Genomic DNA, 21,026 nt, shown 5'->3' with positions numbered 1-21,026 from the left:
TTGTATATGAGCAAGAAATGATGGACTGATGTAGCAAATGGTTCTGATTAGAATCAAGCATCCCCGTGACCCAAAGCTGATCCTCAGATCAATACTGGGACCTTGAGTTGATCAGGTAACGAGCCCCGAGTACAGCAGAAGAGATACGTAACAGAGAAAAGGCTGTATCAAAAACACTGAAATAAATCAAAGAATGTAATTGTTCCTGTAGGATGAAACAGGATGTATGCAACCAGGAAGTTATGTGCTACATTTTGACTAAAAAATGCTGTTTGAAGTAAAAAAAAAAATAGTTTTGTAACCACTTTGAATAAATACTAAAATATAGGTGATTTTTAAAAGTGATGTTCTGTCAGTTGTTTCATGTGTTATGGTTCCTATTTATTTATCTTGTCAAACTCTTTCTCAATGCTAAACCTTATTACTCTGAAAGGTATTTCATTGTTGCTCCTCCCTAATATGTGCTTATTACCTTAGCAGTGGTTTATTTTCTTTTTTTATAGCTTTGTAACCCCGGTTTTTAATTGTGCGATATTAATAAATGTTTTCTCATAATTAAAAAGCACAACATTTTCTCTTCTCAAATGTAGTATAAAGTTACATAAAATGATTAATGCGTTAAGCAATAAGTTAGAAAATACAGCTTATATATGGGAGGTAGTAACAATGTGACTCATTTATTTCTTTATTTTTTACAGCAGAGAAACTGACAAAATCTGAATTTGATTCAGAAACCCTCCTCATGGGAAAGCAGCAGCAGCGGTTCATCGCTGTGTTTGGAGAGAAGTGGGATTTGCAGCTCGGCTCACATCTGTGTTTGTTTGCGGTCCCGTGTGACCGGCCCGGGTTTGGATCGCTTTGATCGCACAATAACACCCAGAATAGCTGTGAAGTCTCCGGGGCTCACCGGTAGCATGTAGCATCCAGAGGACGTCCACTTTTCCAGCAGCTTGAAGTACTGTGAGCTCATCATTAATCAAAGCCGAGGTGAGAGCGGTTTGTCGAGGTGGAAGTAATCTCTACTGTCTCTTTGTGATGATAGGAAAACACAGAGCCTTTCACACTAAGGCTCAACTCCTAACCAGAGCAGCTATGCTTCTGGGAAATGTTGTAAAAACTCCAACCTGCAGAGGTGAGGAGACACTGAAGAGGAGAGGTCTCGCTTTTTTACCCTCAGCTGTCTGATACTATCCCAAGAAACCAGCGTTGATCGGACACACCCACGATGACACACATGCACACACACAAGAACAAATGTACACACACTGAAAGACAAATCTACTAACGCACGCACATTTCAGACTTAATTCAGACTTTGCTGCTCATGCACAAACGGTATGAAACATATATACAAATACATAATCCATTCAGTGAATCACTGTGTATGCTATCCAGTATTCAGCTCCATCTGAGGGCTGGTTTGATGGTTCTAAACTGGTGTTCTGAAGCTTTTTTTTGTGGAAGCCTAATGGGCCTTCACTTGAGATGATAGTTTGTGGTTGTTGCTGTGACCGTAGCTCTTTGGTTCCAGAGTCTCTACTGCTGGTAGTAGAAATGTGGGCTGGACAGCTGATCCAATTTTATTTTTCAATTACAATTTTGGCTTCCAAAAGTTATGATACAAGATAATCAAGATTAGAGTGAATAGATTGTTTAAAAAAACGTAATTTTCTTCCAATCATCTACATTTGCTTTAATATTGTGGTATTTGTATAATCATGATTACATATATGCATACATACATACAACCTTATTTCTGATTTTGCACAGAGGCAAAGATGAAGACTGAAATCCAGCATTCAAGAATGTGAAATATGCACAATGTTGAAATATGCTTTGAAATTGTTTCATGAATTAAGAAATGTCATCACGTTAGTTTTCAATCTCACTGTAATCTTGTCCTGCAGGTCTCAACTTGCCACATCCCAATACTTTTCTTACATTTCTGGAAGTGAACTATCTACTGTATGGAATGCAGACTTACCAAAATCGTTGAATCTTTCAGACTCTCAGACTTTGGCCTTCATGCAGATTTGAATCAACACATATTTAAACATAAAATGTTGAGTTTTGTGTTTTGGCTATCATGCGTCTTCCTTGGCAGCCTGTCCATTTTGTTTCCTGTCCCTGTCCCTTTCGTCTCCCTCGCTGTCTCACGAGGTTTCGTCACACCCTCAGTTGTATGTGGACACTCTGACCCACTTAGGCCAATCTCTGCGATTTACTGGCTCTTCAGCTCGTAATTTATTTTCCAATTGCCGAGCCTCCCTACTTTTATCGCCCGTTGTTTCATCTCCCAGCCTCCCCCGTCTCCCTCCTGTCACCAGAGCAGCTCCATGCGTCGAGGAGAGCCGCGTTCAATAAAACTTTCTCCATATCGTTCAATTCTCCCAGACTGACATTAACTACCTGTTTGTACTTATTTCAAAGCAGCAGACAGAAGTCAATCCTGCTAGAATAAAGAGTCCTCTGGAAGAAGAAGAGATGTTCAGATCACCATAACACGCTACGCTTTGATATCTATTATTGTATTCGTATTAGTTTGCTTCTGCACTGTACTTTTGCTCTGGTTTATGCTTTAAGATGCTTGTTTAAGAAAGGAGATGCACTTATGACTTCTGGTGACTAGTAGTTCTCTTGAATACCTATGTTGAATACACTTATTGTAAGTCGCTTTGGATAAAAGCGTCTGCTAAATGACTGTAATGTCTGTAATGTAATATCTGCTGAGCAATTTATGCTCGCTGATAGTCTGATGGAGCACCAGTGATATTTCATGGTGATGCCAGAACATGATGAGCTTTTGATGGGAGATGGTGTGGCAAACTTTGAAAGCTCTTCAAGCTGATAACAGACAGTCCGGCCTATTTTTCAGCAGTTGTGGAAAGAGAATGGCCGCTTTGTATTCAGCCTTTGGCGGTTGGTTTGTCCTCCACTTTGGTTTGGATTACCATTACACTTTGTAAAGACATTCATGGTACCCGGAGGATGTATCCTGCTGACTTTCATGATCCTCTGACTTTTCAATTAGCGTCCATCGTCAGGTAAAAATTGAGGTATGGATGGATCAAACAAACACAGGACTTTCACCCAGGAGACTACAGTTTGTGTTCCATGTGAAACTAAAACATTGACTTGTCTTGCAATAATTAGTTTGAAACTTTTGGATTTTACTAACAGCAGTTAAGTAACAATCGTAGTTATTTTACCTAACAAACTATGTTTGGATTTATTTTTTTATTTTAGTATTTTTTGTCGTCTAAGCCTAACTAATTGCTTTCGTTGTGTATGTACACCATAGACTGTATATAAGAAGTGGATGTAGTTATTGTGATATCACCCATTGATTTGTGAACTGCTGTTATAAAGCCTAGAGTCCGGTGAAACAGCCATCCCATCTTGGAATATGGCCATCGCCATGTTGTTTTTTGTGGAATTTGGAGGAGTGACGTCATGACGGTGTATACGTCTCTGGTAGCAGCAGGGACCTGTCAATCACAGTAGACCCGCCCTAAAGCATCCCCTGCTTTATGGTCTGTTTGACTCTAAATGGAGCATCATTTACTAAATGAACATCATGCTGTATTGAAGAAGACTTGAAACTAGAGATTGAGACCATAAACTCATGTTTACAATGTTTACTGAGGGAATAAATCTAGTTAAAAGTAGGGCCATTTCTCATAGACTTCTATACAACTGAAGAGGAGTCGCCCCCTGATGGTCAGTAGAGAGAATGCGAGTTTGTAGACACTTCCGCATTGACTTCACTTGGCAGAACCGGATGTTTTCGCCTGATGAACACCTAAAAACGAATTATAACTACGTTGGGTTTATTTGGAAAAGGCCCTTTTTGCATTTAACCAAAGGAAACGGACCCGCAGTCGCTCACACGTTCAAAACTGATGTTAGAGGATTTTCTAGAGCGTCATAGTTTGAAGCGTTGGGCTGCTGACCAATCATCAGGGCTATTAAAAGTAACATGTACACAAATATATTTCAAAAATACACTTTTTTAGGCAGTAGATCTGTTGGGGTTGGCCGAACATATTGTCCGCATGGGGAAAAGAACTAATATGTGCAAAATATTGAAGACTTTTCTCTGATCGCGACTAAAAGCAGATTTGACAGAATCCAGATTTTAGATGTTGCAGAGCCTCTGATGCCTCCTCTAACTCTGGTGCATCTGTTTATCTGCGTAGCTCCTTGATTCAGTCGGATCAAAAGAAATCTACGAGGCATAATTGATTATTTTTCACCTCCTTCCATCTGTGTAACTGATGGAAACGTGTCTCTAATGTTTGTGTGAAATTAAACTTCAATGTTAGATTAGGGCGTAACACAACATCTGTGTTTACAGCTGTTGTGTAGTGAGTGGGTCGTTGCTGTGGGGGCCCTCTGACATCATCGGCGCCCCTTTTGTTCGCTGGTGAATTGTACATCATCACCGCCACACGTTCCCTCAGAGCTCGGTGGTTTGATTTTGCGTGAATTGTCACCACATGCTGTGAAGTGCAGTATGCAAACACATTTGACCCGGAGTTGACCACAGCTATCGCACACGTATCACTAACAAGCGCAGTCAGCCTGTTGTGTCCTCTCTCTCTCCCTCTCTCTCTCTCTCTGTGAATACAAATGAAGAGCTTTGATATTCTGCTGATGGTCTGAGTGTAAAATGGCTCTGATGATGAAAGCGTCTCTCTCTCTCTCTCTCTCTCTCAGATTCATACGCGCTCAAAGCAAACCATTTATAACTTATTTGATCAAACACTGTAAAATATGCATAATGTTTCTGCATATTTCTACATTTTAAAGAGAGAGCACTTCACTTTTACACGGTTTTATGGGAGAACGTCCACTTTTCTGCACTAATCCAATCAGCTTCCTTTAAATAATCTAATCAAATTAGCATGTTCAGGCTGTTACAATAATCAAATCTGAAATAATTTCCCCAACTGCAATGAAACCTCTGCTGATCTTGAACTGAGGTATTTTGTCACAGGGGAAATTCTTCAGAACTTGAAGCTGCTGAAAACATCAATTCTAAAGTATATTCTTTAAATATAAATGTGTCTAAATAAGCAAAACATCTAAGTTAATACAAAGAGGAAGAAGTCCAACTGGAGTCTCATTCCCTAACACATGAAGTTATATATTTTTCCAACTCAAAATAAATGCGACAGAAAACAAATAAAAGGCCCATCCAGAGTCCAAATCAGAAGAACTGCTCCACCTCTTTGTCAGTTCTTGTTCCTTCATCTTCGGTCGTGGTTACTCTTGTCTTTTCAATGCGTCTTTTGAAAACAGATGGGCCACATCGGACCTCAGCTGTGTCCACATGGGTGTCAACACTTCTGCCCAATCAGATAGTGATCGGATATATTTAGTGGTCAAAGGAGCGACTGTAAAACAGAAAGTATCAGATAGTTTGAACAGAGGACTGCTTGTAGTTTAATGCCAAGGCCCGTCGCGCAGTGACGTCGGCTAGTTCGTTTCACTTCCGCCCATAAATAGCCAACACGTGTTTACTTTCTTCACTGAGAAACACAAAAATGAAACGACCGTCAATCAAAGCTCAGCTTACGGAAGAGAAGAGACACGGGACAAGATGAGGAGACTGAGGTGGAAAAAGAAAGAGAGAAGGTGATGATGATGAGAGAGGAAGAGCTGGTTCTGCCCACTGTGCCAAGGATAGGATTACCATTATGCTAATCCACACAGGCAAAAACTCAAACAGAAATATATATGTTCTTTACTTTATACAGTGGCGCCTATAGACTCAATTTAACAGCACAAACACCTTGCAGAACTATAGCTTAATAATAAAGTGTTATTGGATATATATATTATTGCATAACGCATATTTTGCTCAAGTTTTTTGTACAGTTGGAGACACATTTTTGTAATTGAAATCTGAAACCATGCAAACTTAAACACAAAGATGAAATAAAGAAGAAAAATATTTTTTTTAATACATGTTGGCAGGAGAGACAAGTGAGGTGTCACAGAGAAAAAGGCCCGGCAGTGAATAAAGAACTCTCCAAATAGCTCCAAACAGCTTCAAACGCACATTTTCAGATCAAGGAAATCTAATTAATTCAGGGGGGAGGAGCCTGAACGGCCCCAAACTTCCCTAGTAAGCTCATTTTTTGGACCTTTGTATTTCTAAAAGTGTCAGACTGATAAATAAATAATGTTCCTTTTTTCCCCAGAACAGCCACAGTGACAGCAACAGACTTGCAGTTTTAATTTTTTATATTTATTTAAAAGGGTATTACGCATATTTCGTGTCATTACTTTGAATTGATAGTGGGACCTTTGTTAAAATATATTTTAGGAAATGTTTTCTTGCCATAAAAGTGCACGTCTCTTCTAATAAAGGAAGCAAATGTGAGCAAAATAAAAAATGCACTGCTTCTTCAGAGATAAAGAGGCTAAAGGAACAATGCAACACAGAGTCATTTAAGAAATTTCAGTGACAAAATGGAACAAAATGTTATTTTTTTCTTCTCTGCTGCACATTTGAGTTGTGTTATATACTTAAAATTGTTTCATTAACTCGATTTAGCATTTTTCGCACTTGTCTGAAGTGTGTTGGCCCCAAAGAAGAAATCCAAGGGCGTACTGCAGTTGTCAGTGCCAGAAAAAGTGTCTTAAATATTGCATTCTCTCTACTGTCCATCAGGGGGCGACTCCTCTGGTTGTATAGAAGTCTATGAGAAAATGACTCTACTTCTCTCTTGATTTATTCCCTCAGTAAACATTGTAAACATGAGTTTATGGTCTCAATCTCTAGTTTCAAGTCTTCTTCAATACAGCATGATGTTCATTTAGTAAATGATGCTCCATTTAGAGTCAAACAGACCATAAAGCAGGGGATGCTTTAGGGCGGGGCTACCTTTGTTATTGACAGGTTGTTACCACAGCGATGTCCGGTCTGGGAGACGTCCCTGTTTTCGCCTTTTACACTGTGTTTTTTTCAGTTCATGGAAATGTATTTCAACATTTCTTATTGTTTAACTACACTATAGTGTCCACCCTATAGTGTCGCTTGCATTAAGAAAGGAGATGCACTTATGACTTCTGGTGACTAGTAGTTCTCTTGAATACCTATGTTGAATACACTTCCTGTAAGTCGCTTTGGATAAAAGCGTCTGCTAAATGACTGTAATGTAATGTAATGTAATGTAATGTAATGTAATGTAATGCTTCTTTTTGCAAAAAAACAAAAATGCTCAACTCGAGGCTTCAAAACATAGTCCACAAACCAGTGAGTGACATCACGGTACACAGTCCATGATGAGAGAATCCTTGTGTGGAAAACAAGTCAGAGACAGTTTGTAGAATGAAAAATAAATGTTGTTGTGATGGATGCAACCATCACAGGGTTAAACGCATCCTGCAGCCCTGTTGGCCTCGTGCTGCACTGAACAGCGACAGCCTGATGAGGTTGTGATAAGCTGCCCCGGATCCCGACATCACGCTCGCTTCCAGCAGTCGTTGTGACCGTTCAGCCTTGACAACACGGCGGCAGTGACTCAAAATTCGACCTTGCGAGTTTTGACACTCGCCGCCATAACTCCAACACTCGGCGGTCGGGGTGGAATGAGGCCATAATTCAGGCCACTGTATGGGCCTATTCTACACACAAACACGCACTCGCACAGATGTGGAGGTACTTTAAGAGAAGAGTGATCACCTGGATCAATATTTGGTCATGGGTAACGCAGATAAATTCAAAAGATGGGTCCGAGCGGAAGTGTGGTTAGTGTGTGAGCTGTGGAGGAGGCAATAAGTCGTTGGTCTTTATGAGCGCTGCCTGCTGGGAATCCTATAGATCACAGAAGGTAGCTTCTACGAGTCCAAATACTGTAAATTATCAAATAAATGTATGATAATAAAGGGACACCATTGTCAAAACAATTCAGTGTTTTTACCGATTGGGAGAATGCAGCTCAGGATTCGTCCTGCTGAGACATTTCACCATGATCTGGTCGTTACTTTCCTTTTCGGATCTATAAAAGCTCCTCTTTACTTTCATCTCCTCCAGACTTGACTGTTGCATCACACTTTATTCTGCTCAAAACGTCCAAATACTGCGAGTTGTACAAAAGGCTGCTGCCAGTTTTACAATTGATTTTATGCTTTTACTGCTTGTTTTATGAAGCTGTTCGTGGTCAGGAACCTGTTTTATATCTGTGATCTGCTAGGAGCCTGATCGTTGCTTGAAATCCTCTTCAGGGCCCTTTTAGGGGATCCTAAATCTGTCTTTGTCATTTATAGTGAGTGGGTCGTTGCTGTGGGGGCCCTCTGACATCATCATTTTCTTTTAAAGTTATTTTAATCCATCGCATTTCTCTAAACTAATGGAATTTGTGGTCTTTGTTTTTGATTATTTTATCCTATTTTATCTTTAACTTTTTAGATTTTCTTTACTTTTCATTCGTTGTTTTCCTGTTATTATGATTATTATTATTATTATTAGTCACTAAGAAAGCCTTCATATGAAGCTACAATAAGTAAGCTTCATTTTGTGTTGTCGTTGGCGGTCCCTATGGACATAATTGGTTCTGTTTCTAAGAACCAGAATCCCTTTAGAAAACCCCTCATTCTCCTGCAGTAGTGTCTGACAGTCTGACCCACTCAGTCCTGGTTCTGGTTCTCTCATATTGAGAGTGTTTCTTAACTAGTTAAAAGTTCCTAGTTGTAACTTATAAAAATGACCTTTTAATGACATCAGGGCTTTTTTAAAAAAATATTTATTACAATTTAGTTCATCCCTGGAATTAAATCTGTTGAAGTCTGAGTCTGGATATATCACCATGGTGTTAAACGTGTCTGGTGTATGTGAGACATCTCTCTCTCAGAAAAGCTTCCTGTGAGGGATAAACTACATCATCTTCAGCTTCTCTAGATATACTCAGTTTGAATGGACATGACACCACAGCATACCACCGATCACTCCGATGGATTCTTCATGCTCGGGAGAAGCGATTACAGGCTGATCAATAGCTCCGTGTGTGCAGCCCTCCACCAGACATTATGACAGTGATCTCAGTGGACAGGTCAATCTGACTGGTGCTCAGCGCTGCCGTCACGACTACCGCTTCTGAACAGACGCCTGGTTGCCTGGAAACATGTACAGTAGGGATGTAAAGGGTATTCAGATATAAAGAGATAAGAACATCTTGTGAATTCGTTCACACATGATAGGACCAGGCTCTAACAGCCAGATCTGAAAAGTGAAGCCAATGTGAAAGTGCCTTAAACTAGCATTCTTCTTAATAACCAGCAGGGGGCGATTCTTCTGCAAAAAGAAGTCTGGTTGTATAGAAGTCTATGAGAAAATGACTCTACTTCTCTCTTGATTTATTCCCTCAGTAAACATTGTAAACATGAGTTTATGGTCTCAATCTCTAGTTTCAAGTCTTCTTCAATACAGCATGATGTTCATTTAGTAAATGATGCTCCATTTAGAGTCAAACAGACCATAAAGCAGAGGGGTTAGAAGGGCCTGCTACACCTACTAGTAGGTTCAGAAGGCTGTTTATTTTTCAAATCACCGATTCAATGCAGGAAGACAACGCTGATCGTAGTATAAAGAGTGAGAAACTCTGCCTTGGGATGATGGATCAAACAAACACAGGACTTTCACCCAGGAGGCCACTCTTTGTGTCCAAAGTGAAACCCAAAGTCAAATATTTTACATATTTTACCGTATTAGTTGCATTAAAGCATTCGGATGCCCATTCAGTCAGCTGATATTATTCTAAATGGGTGCGTTTTTCAGGTTTCTGTCAATGGCTTTCTCCATTTTCTTCTAAATATTGACTTTAGACCAATAGTATTTTCATCTCAGCTTCTTCCCAGTATAAACGACTGGTCTGAATCACCTTGTTCGTATGTAAGAGAACATCCTGAGTAAATTGAATCACTTGTACAAAGACAAACAAATTTGTAAGTATGAATGGTTCAGGCTCCAACGTTAAGAAAGCCAATCAGATCCATCAGCCCTCTCTTCTAAAAGCACATTCCCATACAAAGAAACATTGCATTTTTTGGGTTTGTTTTAAGTCCATTCACAATGTTAACCATGTGTTTCAAACTGTTTATAACTGCAACTGTGATCCAGGAGAAAAATACATTTTCCTTTAAATGTAATTCAGAGTGCAGTTTAGTTGTATGGTAACGTCATTGTTTTTCCAAGGAGACAGGGTTGGATCCATATATGATCAATTTGTAAAAGCAATCTGTGCTTTTTTCACACTTCAGTTGCCAGGACTGCAGAATAAACTCTACTCACCAAGACTTTTATGCAAATTCTTATCGGTAGCGTAAGTAAGCCCTCACAAAATGCATAAAAAAGTAAATAGCCTCCTTCGGCACCAACTTCAGTCTGCGAGTCGGTCTCACAAGACTAATCAACCAAAGATACAAAAGTTTGCTTTCCTAAGTGCACTGTCCTCTGATGTAATTTGAGATTCCAGTATTGAAACCTTCCTTTTCTTTCTTGCCTGACTTCAGCCCCATTCAGCCCAACGTGTGGAACGATTCCAGCTGGGATGTTCAGCAGCATAACGGAGGCTATTTCTCCATGGTTCAGCTGCTTCTTTGAATAAATTCACTACACAGAGCAAAAAAGTCTCTCTCACACACACACACACACACACACACACACAAAATATATCATTCCTACATTGTGCTTATTCAGGTAAGAAAAGATAAAGATAAGATTAGAAGCCTTTATTAATCCCCAAAGGCGGAACCCAGGTGTTGCAAGCAAACCAGGACAGAATTAAGTAAAATATGTATAGAATCAAATAGCAAATAAGTAATGAGTAAGTATTTACAATAGAGGGTTTTGACAGGAGGTTTTGACAAGAGAGTAGAATGTGTGAAACAAAAACGACGACATCTCTCGGTTTAGATCCTTTTGCTGAGTACAAAGCTAAATCTTCTGATTCTCTTAATTTATACCACCATTAGACATGTTACATGATAACGCAGAGACAGAAATATTAAGTATGGAATACTGTAACCCTTTTTAAATGTAATTAACCATGAAACACTTTCATATTGTCTGGAGGCGTGAAGGTAATTTTGTCGTGATGCAGAGAGATGTAGATTCATAAAGATTCAGTATAAACATGAGATCCGGGAGGATTACCATGGTTTTGACCACTGCTCACACAATGCCAAATGTTTTATTCATTGGCAGAATAAAAGATAGATACCCTTTTCTCGTACACATATTTGATCTAGTGCGCTTCAGCTTTTCAATTGAATTTGAGATGAGGAGTCACGGCGATATATTACGGAGGCTCGCGTGGAGGTATTAACAGATGGAGTGAATATCCTGTCTTCTTTGTCCTTGGCCTGCGTGAAGCCAAAATGAATGATTTGGAGACATATGCATTTCAATATCACTGAAAAAAATCAGCCACTAAATTCTGACATTTAATCCGTTTTGTTTATAAAATATCTTCTATTTTCAATCTCAAACCTCAAAAAACATTCATCTCTTCGAAAATTAGAGACTAAATCAGTCATACAGACGTTATAGCTGCTGCCAACAACAACAACAACAACAACGTATAAAGGGATAATTTGTAGGGAAAGATCAGGTAAATCTGCAGCTCCCCTCGGCTTTATAGAGCCTTAAAGTGACCCACAACTTTACCGTTCTGGTTCAATCTCAGCTCTTTGTTAGCGTCAATTTGAAAGAAAATAATGTGTAAAAAGCTGCTGTACACACTCTGCTCAGCAGCAAAAAGCAGACAGACTCAGTTAGAGACTAGCTGATGAACAAAGTGAAGCATTTAGCCGCTAAAAAGACAGATTTTTCCCTCAGAGGGTGGTGGGGACCAAAAACAGAGCTAAAAGAGAGAGAATATCAGACACAACGACTCCTATTGAATCATTATGTTGCTCTGTAACTGCTGAATGTTGAAACTAGAAAAATAAAATCAACTTAAAAGGTGATATCTCAATGTTGTGTTCAGAAGAGGACAAAAATATAAGTTATTGCAGGTTTAATCTCGAAAATACAAGTAAGTAAGTAAGTATCTATGTCTTGACACCAACATTTTTTCGTGTCGAGCATCAATCCAGCTTTAAAACAACAAATGATACATTGATGACCGTTGTTTCTGTTCTAGAATTTGATTTTACTGTTGACTCCATCATGCATGTTGCTGTGAATCTACTCACCGTTGCTTTAAAGGTGGCTGCAGCCTCACAAATTGTGTGGGAGGAGAAGACGTGTATATATATATCAGCCGGTAATGATGAGAAGTATCCGCTGTGTGGTAAACATTTACTTTCACAGAAGACTCTGAATGCTCCTAAAGCACCGTGATAAGGTAATACATCAACAGCCAGTGAAGAACCTAATTAAGGAGGGTTGTCTATCAACTTAATGTGCGTCTCTCACTTCACTGCCAGCTACACAAGGGTTGTAAATGTCTGTCGCTTTACCGCGCTAACAGATAAGCTCTGTGCTGCAGCAGAGAAATGAGGTTTGGTATCTAATCAGATGATAAAAACTTGAGGTACAATAACGTCCTCATGAGTGACAGTCATATTTTACAGTGAATGTCACCAACGTGGATGATAAATTGTCAGAAGTTCTATTTAGGAGTCCCAATGACAGTTTCCAGCTCTATTGATGGCAGAGTGGATCTGTTGGTGCTCCACTTTGGTCCAGGGTGAAATATCTCAACATGTACTTTATGGATTACTATGAAATGTTGTTGAGACATTCGTGGCATCTGGCAGATTCATCTGAATGTTGTTAGTGATAACAATTAATGCCATTCCAAGTTGATATAGTATATATAGTATATATAGTATATATTAAAAGGAGCAGGGTGTGCCCCACCTCTTTCTCAATTTCAACTATGAATGGAATTAATGATTATCACTAACGGCATTCAAATGAATCTGCCAGATGCCACACATATACACACACACACACACACACACACACACACACACACACACACACACACACACACACACAGAACATTTCCGCATACAACAGTTCATATGATCTCTTATGAAAAGTCACTCCTCTGTTTTTTTTGTGCATTTTCCTACAAAAGTCCAGCATATTTTCAATTTCCGCTCGTTACATGAACACGGTCTTTTCAAAATAAACTTCAGTCTCTAGCAAAGTTTGTTGTGTATATATATATATATATATATATATATATATATATATATATATATATATATGCCTTCTGTCCTGACGGTTTCTCTACACAATACAGACAAATGTATTAATAATTAATACTGGTCTGGTCAGACACAGGTCTGCTCCTTTCTGCCAGATTAAGACTGTCATCTCAAAGCTGGGACATTTTCTCTCCTCTTTTTCTACTCCAGAAAATGAGAAGTGTCTCTCTGAGAGAAAATGACATAAAAGAATGGAGAGGAGACGAACGGTGATTTGGTGATTTGGTGCGAGTGATAAAACAATGGACTCCCTGTGAACATTGTATTAACCTCTGAACACTGGAACGGAGATCCCAGTCGGTGGTTCATTGCCGGCACATGTTCATTATTGATAGAAGACAGGAACAATGGAGTGGAGGTGAAGAGGTCGCTGAAGTAAACTTTTCTCCTCTGGAGGGAGCGCTGTGGAGTTCGATTCGTCGTGTGGACATCGACCACGCTGAGGCCTGAAGGACTCTTATTGACCTTGTGTGTTTCATGAAACAAGGAAGCGTTCACGACTCGGTCACTTTGTCTTTTAACCTCCCGTCTGCACAGAGAAAGGGGGGTGCAATGAGATCTTCGTTTCCCGTCATTTTCTCAAACATCGGATCAGTTTTATAGTCTAAGATAGAGCGTGATGGACTGACGGACTCTGAGCATTAGCTCTGGGATCAGCTGCTCATCTTAGTCTTTATATTCTCGTATCTGAGAGGTTGATGTGGTGATGCAACGTACACTCATACAGCGGTTCATATGATGTCTTGCGTTAAAAAGTCGTGTCAAGTTCCATGCATACAGTCTTTAATACATAAACGTACGCCATCACATGATACAATTTAGTTTGTAGTTAAAATAAATACGGAAGTGACGTCTCTGGTAGGGGCATCAACCTGTCAATCACAGTAGCCCCGCCCTAAAGCATCCCCTGCTTTATGGTCTGTTTGACTGTAAATGGAGCATCATTTACTAAATGAACATCATGCTGTATTGAAGAAGACTTGAAACTAGAGATTGAGACCATAAACTCATGTTTACAATGTTTACTGAGGGAATAAATCAAGAGAGAAGTAGAGTCATTTTCTCATAGACTTCTATACAACCAGAGGAGTCGCCCCCTGCTGGTCAGTAGAGATAATGCTTGTTTTAAGACTCTTCTGCATCAGCTATATTGGCAGTTCCGAAGGTTGCCACCTGTTGACGACACTGCAGTACGTGTAAAGTGTTTATCTGAACAACAACAAAAACAGCAAAGAGTTGTGTCTCAGTGAGGACTGGGTCTACCAAAAGCTGGTGCTGCCCTTGCCTGAGGTGCCCTTTGTAAGTGGCATGATATCTGATCTAATTTAGGATTCCAGGAGGACAGACATCCTGTGACTTCAGGGCCGTCGCCCTCCTCTCACCCCAATGACAGCAAGCGCTCTTAAAGGCCAAACTATTTATGCAAGTCATCACGCTGCTTTTAATTATAGATCCCGCCTGAGCCACATGTGATTAGTGCACGTGGGTGTTGCAAAGAGAATGAATGTATCAGAATGTGGATCTGCATACCTTCAACTACACGTGTTTTTGAAGTGGTCGCGAGATTTAAATGTGTATGAAAAGTGTCAGGGGAGGATAAAAACAATGGCTCAGTGGATGGTAACATTGGTCTGTCCTTAGTCCACAATGAAATATCTCAACCATGTTTGGATGGTTTGTCATGAAATTTTGTGCAAACATTCATGTTCCACTCGCAATCAATGGGGTAGACATTTGTAATATTGAGTCAAATATCTTTATTATTTACCAACAATTGGATTGATTGCCATGGTATTATAGGATGTGAAAATAGAATGTGGAGGAATTGAATCAGCGTGCATTTCTCACCAGCTTTTGATTATAAATGATCAAACTTGAGAGAGATTTCTGTCATTGTAATCTTAAGAAACACATATTTTCATAAGAAATACAGAACACAATGTTATGAAAGTGTACGCGTCGGAGGGTACCAAGTGGTTTCAAGTCTTAATCAAGTTAATCGGGTGGTATTTCGCTCAGGATGGAAATACGAGGTCTCCCAGCAGACCACATGACACAATAGGTGTCTCGCTCAAGGACACCTCGGCATGTTGCCGGTAAGGGGCTTGAACCACCAGCCTTGTGGTTACAATTTATATTTATAGCTATAATAGTTTTTCTGTCTGTACATATAATATTCCAGTTATTGTGGATTTTACTGTTTTGTATTGCTTATTTATAATACTTGTTTTTTATTTCATTTTATTTTTATCTTGTCTTCTTTTACTATGTCTCTTGTCCTCTATGCTGCTGTAATCCTGTAAATGTCCCCGCTGTGGGACTAATAAAGGATTATCTTATCTTATCTTATCTTATCTTATCTTAAATGGAGATTTATAAAAGTTTGACTGATTTTAAAAAGCAGAGGACTGTGGACCTCAGGCTGAACTTTGCACTCTGGACTACCTTTACTGACGACTTCGCAGATTATAGCCTTTATTATAATTTGACCTCTATATTTCTAACATGTAACACGTTCTGCAGGATCTCCTGGGAAGATTCATGAGCAAAAGCACTTTAAAAGTGAAATCCTTATAGTGTTCATAAGGACACAACTGACATGCCATAGGTAGTGCAACATTAATAATGCATGTGATGTTAGAAAGGATGAAGTCATCGTTCTTATCACAAAAGTTTACATTCTCTGTTATAAGTTGTCAATTATGGATGTGAAATAAGATAAGATTCATAATTCATAATGATTGTGCGCCCCACTGCGTGCTGAAGAAACGAGGCATGCTGAGCAAAGAAAAGTAGAAGAAAAGTTGTAAAGAGTGACATTTATTGAAAGCAGCAATGTCTCAGCCGGGAGCTCCCACAGCCTTTTTCGTCACACTTTTAAGACGGCTGTTTGAGAAACATCGTTGGCTTCATGAAATGTCAAACGGCTCTCTTTTCCTCTGATGTGCTCCTTTAAAGTCGTCTTTTAGGGTCTTCGATCGCGGTAACTCTTTCTTCAACCTTTAGGACAAACTCTTGGAAGAACCCTCAAAGGATGTTTCTTAAAAGTTAAAGTCCCCGTACAGACAAAAAAATCTATAAATACCACCTTTAATGTCTAGCCCACACTCTTGGAAATAAAAGTGCTAACTAGAACCATATAGGGTTCTTTGACTTATTCCAATATAAGAACCTGTTTTGGTTGCTGGTGGAGCCTTTCATGCAAGTCCACCTGGAAAACCTTTCACAGGGTTCAACCTAGAACCTAAAGTAAAGAGTTGTACATAGAAGCAGCTGTGAAAGGTTCCACCCAGAACACCCCATTGGAGGTTTAACAGAAAACCCTGCTATGTTGAAAATCCTCTATGGAGATTCTATTGCGAACAAGAACCCACCCAGGGGGTTCTACCATCAAATACATTTATTCCAAGGATTTCATCTAGAACCCACCCATGAGGTTCTACCATAAAAAACATTCATATTCCAAAGATTTCATCTAGAACCCAGACAAAGGGTCAACAACAATCATGATACACCATCACGACTCTCGGTGCAGGGGGAGTGGTGTTCACAGGAAGTGTCTTTCAACAATCCTTGAAGTACTCTTTCTTACAAAAAGTGTTCTTTGGATGAAAAGTCTTCCCAATGGAACCCTTAGTCTCACAAAGAAACCTTGACAAACCCTTTTCTTTAAAAACAAAAGGGTTGTTCAGAAGCAAACAGAAAATACACACATTCAGGAAGCACAGCAGTCCGTGATTCACTCTGGGTTTACTCTGCTGGTTCTGTGTCTCCTCAGGTGGAATCTGTATCGCTCAGTCTCTGAAGATCCCTCACGACCACAAACCCTCCGACTTTGACAAAATCATCCGTCTGCTGCTGGACACTCGGTACGCCAGGGCCGTCATCATGTTCGCCTCCGACGAGGATATCAGGTATATTGTGCACCTCGTTAAATGCCTCTAAGTTTGCATGACTGGAATGATGAGAGATGTAGAGGTTGATAAAATGGACTGTGGAACTCAACTCTTTACTTTAACAAAACTGCTTTTTTGTTTACTTGCTTCCATTAGCCCTGCACCAACGCGATACTGGGTTAACTTTGCTGAAACCAGTTAGAAACACCACCCAAGACAATAGCTTGTGTTAATGCTATTTTTATATACAAAAGTTTGGTTTCGTTACCCAAACTAAAATGTTTTTTGTTAAAGCCACCCCTGAATCAACCTTCCGATTCGTTATATTGGGCTGTATTATAAAAAAAATGTAATTGAACTGAACTGTTATAATCTCCTCTAGAGCTTTATAAACGTTCATATTACTTTTTTTTAATGATTGTAAATAATATGTGAATCCTTTGCACACTGTTTTGTGCCACCAATAAATACATTTGTGACAGATTTAAGGTAACCTGAGACTGTTGAGTCAATACAACCCCTTGGTACTCATCAAACTCAACCCCCCTATCGTGTCGGCCCCATAATGACCATAATGCAAAGCTCTTTTAGTTTGCAACATAGATTAAAATTTCAGAATAAAGTTCAGTTCCATTTGACTAAGTGACCGTGTGTGTTTGGATCCAGGGGTATCCTGAACGCCAGTAAGCGGGCGGACCAGGTCGGTCACTTCATGTGGATCGGCTCGGACAGCTGGGGGGCCAAGAACAGTCCGATCCACCAGCTGGAGGACGCTGCCGTGGGAGCCGTCACCATCCTGCCCAAGAGAGCCACCATCAGCGGTGAGCTCATTTAGAAACCTTCAACATCTCTGTCACCTCACCTGAACGGTGTTCTTTGGTCACCATGTGTGTAAATATGTCAGAATGGGCTTCTCACTTGTTCCTGACTTTTTCTTGGTTGCTTGAACATTTGTGTCATGTTCTTATCTCTGGAGCTGACTGAACGATGGAAAAGCTCAGTCATCGGTTTGTGGTTTCTTGGGACAAACTTGCAGAGGACTTTTTTGATGATGATCGTATTTTAAACGTCATCATTGATGGGCTTTTATTAAACTCTCGTTCCATGAAGGATGAAGAGGAAAGTTCTCCCTCCCTCTGTGTGCATCATCTAAACAGGAGTCAGAAAGTATTTGGCTTTAGTTGGAGAATAATTATTTTTTTCTCTGAGTTGGATGTTCAGATTGCTAACACTCTCATGTCTCTACAGTAAATATGAAGCAGAAGCCGGTTAGCTTAGCTTAGCTTAGCATAAAGACTGGAAACAGCTAGCCTGGCTCTGTCCAAAGATCATTAAATCCTCCTATTATTAGCTGCTCTTAAACTCACTGACTAACGTGTCATATCTTATTTGTTTAAGCAGTACTAAAACTAGTCTATTTGCTGTTTTGCAGGGATCACGTTTTTATGCTAAGCTAAGCTAACCAACGGACGACTGCTGTTTCGTAATTATTACACAGTCATGAGAGTGGTATCAGTCTGAACATCTCACTTTCTGCAAGAAATTGAATTATCATTTTTCCTAAAATGTCAAACTACTCCATTCAGGAGCCAAAGACGAGTGAAGAGAGATTTACAGAAATCTGTCTGTCTATTTGACAGCGCTGAATTAAAGATGCACAAAACTGCGATCAGAGAAAGCTGCATTGGTATTACAGCCGTGTAGTTTAGTAACTGCAGACAACTAGCTGTCGTGTCAAACAAAGATTGTTGACAGGGATATAGAACTGCGTTTGTTGTGGTAGTTCTGTAAAAATGAAGATTTTGACATCAAATAAAACAGGAATCCTTTGTACTCTTGATACACAACGACGACAGTGAGTTAATGGGAAGCAGCCAAATGACATTTTCTTTTCACAAATCAAAATCCTCCCTCCCCCCACGCACACAACAACAACAACAACAACAACAACAAAAAGCCTTGCTAATCGTGTTGTCAATGTTTTGTTGTAACATCAATTTCTGCCCTTTTCTTTGCCTGGAAAAACATATTTCACCGACATGCGGTGCACCCTCCAAGGAGCTCGGTGTGGGTGTGTAACCTTGGATCTGCTTGGGGGGGGGTCATCTTTGGCACGCTAATAAACATTGTTCCCCCTTTCGATGGGCTCTGTGATCCCTTTTTGTCCCCGTTGTTTTTGACAAATGATTTATGGAAATGGCAGTTTTTCTGTGCATAAAGACGGTAGGGGAGATCGCCGGGCCGTGACGGGCGGTCCGGGTAGCTCGGGTAAAAAGGGCAGAAGACCCATTCCATCAGAGGCTGTGAGACAAGAGAAAAGGCGAGAGGCAGAGGGGAAATGTGGCTTCATGATGACCAGATTAAGCTTCTGCGGGGCCTTTATCAACACCTCATTCCTCCCACTCTCTGAGCAGTTTTCTGTGGTAGAATATCACCTGGTTTTCTGATCATTTGATTAGCAAGTTTAATGTATCAATATGCACCATGTCAGCACAAAACTGCACTAATGACGGTCTTAAAACTAGATTCTGACACAACAACCCTCCTCGAGACGGCCCATGCTGCACGTTTCCATTCACTTTGTGATAATTTAGAGCCGAAGCGGGTCGGCCCGGGCAACACAATGTTAGCACAAGATCACTGCAACGTTAAATGGGTCACATATAAAAGTAGTTGATTCCTTTCAGTATTTTCCTTATTGTTTATATCATAGTTTTAATAGTAAAGGTAAATTTCTCCGTGGAGTTTTAGTCTTTGGAGCAGTCCATTCTTTGTTGGGCAGGATGTACGGATGGGCCCTGGACCGGTCTGATATCACAGATACGATGTCACTGGGTTTGCCTCTGGGTGTTTACGCCGTACTGTCACTGAGTGTCGTAACGCTGCTTCTCAGTCCGTAATAACGACGTGAAGAAGTCTGGGTGCCTGCAGCATGTTAGGGGTATGGAAATGTATGCAGCTAGAGGGAGGACAAACTCCTCATTTGTTTTCTGTGCACACTCTCACTCCTCTGTTTTCCTCAGCTCCACTGTGTGATATCACATACATGTCCATATAGGGAGCAAGGGGAACATAATAACATTTCAAATCTAGTCTGTTTCTTATCACACTGGGTTGTGTGTTATTATAAATAAATCAAAATCTCTGTTTGTGCTTTTGAACCAGAGTGGAAAAGGTCACATTCCCTTTCATTGTGTTCTCAGAACTCAGAAAATATACATCCAACTTGTGTTTATCATGTGAATGCAAATGACAGCCGCCTGTCTGAACACAGCAGCCGGTAATTGCTGAGAGACGGAGCGAGGAAAAGATGGGAAAATATGAAATTGGAGGATGAAAGTCTGAGGGGGGAGAAAAAAAAGAACAGAGGAAAGACAAAAGAGCAAAGATCCAGAATAGGTGCGAGACAGACAGAGACGAGGAAGGTGTAGAAAGAGGATGATGAGATGAGGATGAGGGCTGTGGGAACTTCATCCTCCCCCCTGTGGCAGCGAACGCCCGCTGAGTCGGCGGCCTCCAGCTGAGATGGATCCACATCCCGGAGTCAATTACGCCTTCTAATCTACAACATCCCTGTCGTTTTAATATCAGGCTGCTGAAGAAGTACTGAACTTTAGACGAAAAGAAATGTATCAACATCTTATTATATAATGGCATTACCCAAAAACTTTGGCAAGCATAAATGAACATACCGAGTTGTTCTGTTCATTACGGGATGGATTTTGCGTCACCCATTCCTGGAACACGGAAACTTTGAGGGTATTGTTCCTCTTATAACACCTGGCTACATCATCAAATTAAAAGTCGTTAATAACGTAATATTTTGATTGCGCTTTTCTGTTAGAAATATAAAATAAAAAAAAAGAATGTAAAAGTTCTTGAGACTCGCCACAGCTT

The 21,026-nt window shown here is 40.1% G+C and overlaps 1 protein-coding gene across 1 annotated transcript in view; it reads left to right on the top strand.

Moving 5' to 3' along the window:
• The window catches only part of LOC129105177 (metabotropic glutamate receptor 7), a 235,651-nt gene that overhangs the window by 104,355 nt on the left and 110,270 nt on the right, over positions 1-21,026 (top strand). Inside the window, exons 3-4 of the mRNA XM_054616064.1 lie at positions 17,012-17,147; positions 17,796-17,950. Of these exons, the coding sequence (XP_054472039.1) occupies positions 17,012-17,147; positions 17,796-17,950 (291 nt within the window). The remainder of the gene's footprint in view (positions 1-17,011; positions 17,148-17,795; positions 17,951-21,026) is intronic.

Source organism: Anoplopoma fimbria, chromosome 17 (assembly GCF_027596085.1).
Source record: "Anoplopoma fimbria isolate UVic2021 breed Golden Eagle Sablefish chromosome 17, Afim_UVic_2022, whole genome shotgun sequence".
NCBI lineage: Eukaryota > Metazoa > Chordata > Actinopteri > Perciformes > Anoplopomatidae > Anoplopoma > Anoplopoma fimbria.
Note: the sequence above shows the minus strand (reverse complement) of the source record. Positions and strands in the feature narration are given on the sequence as shown.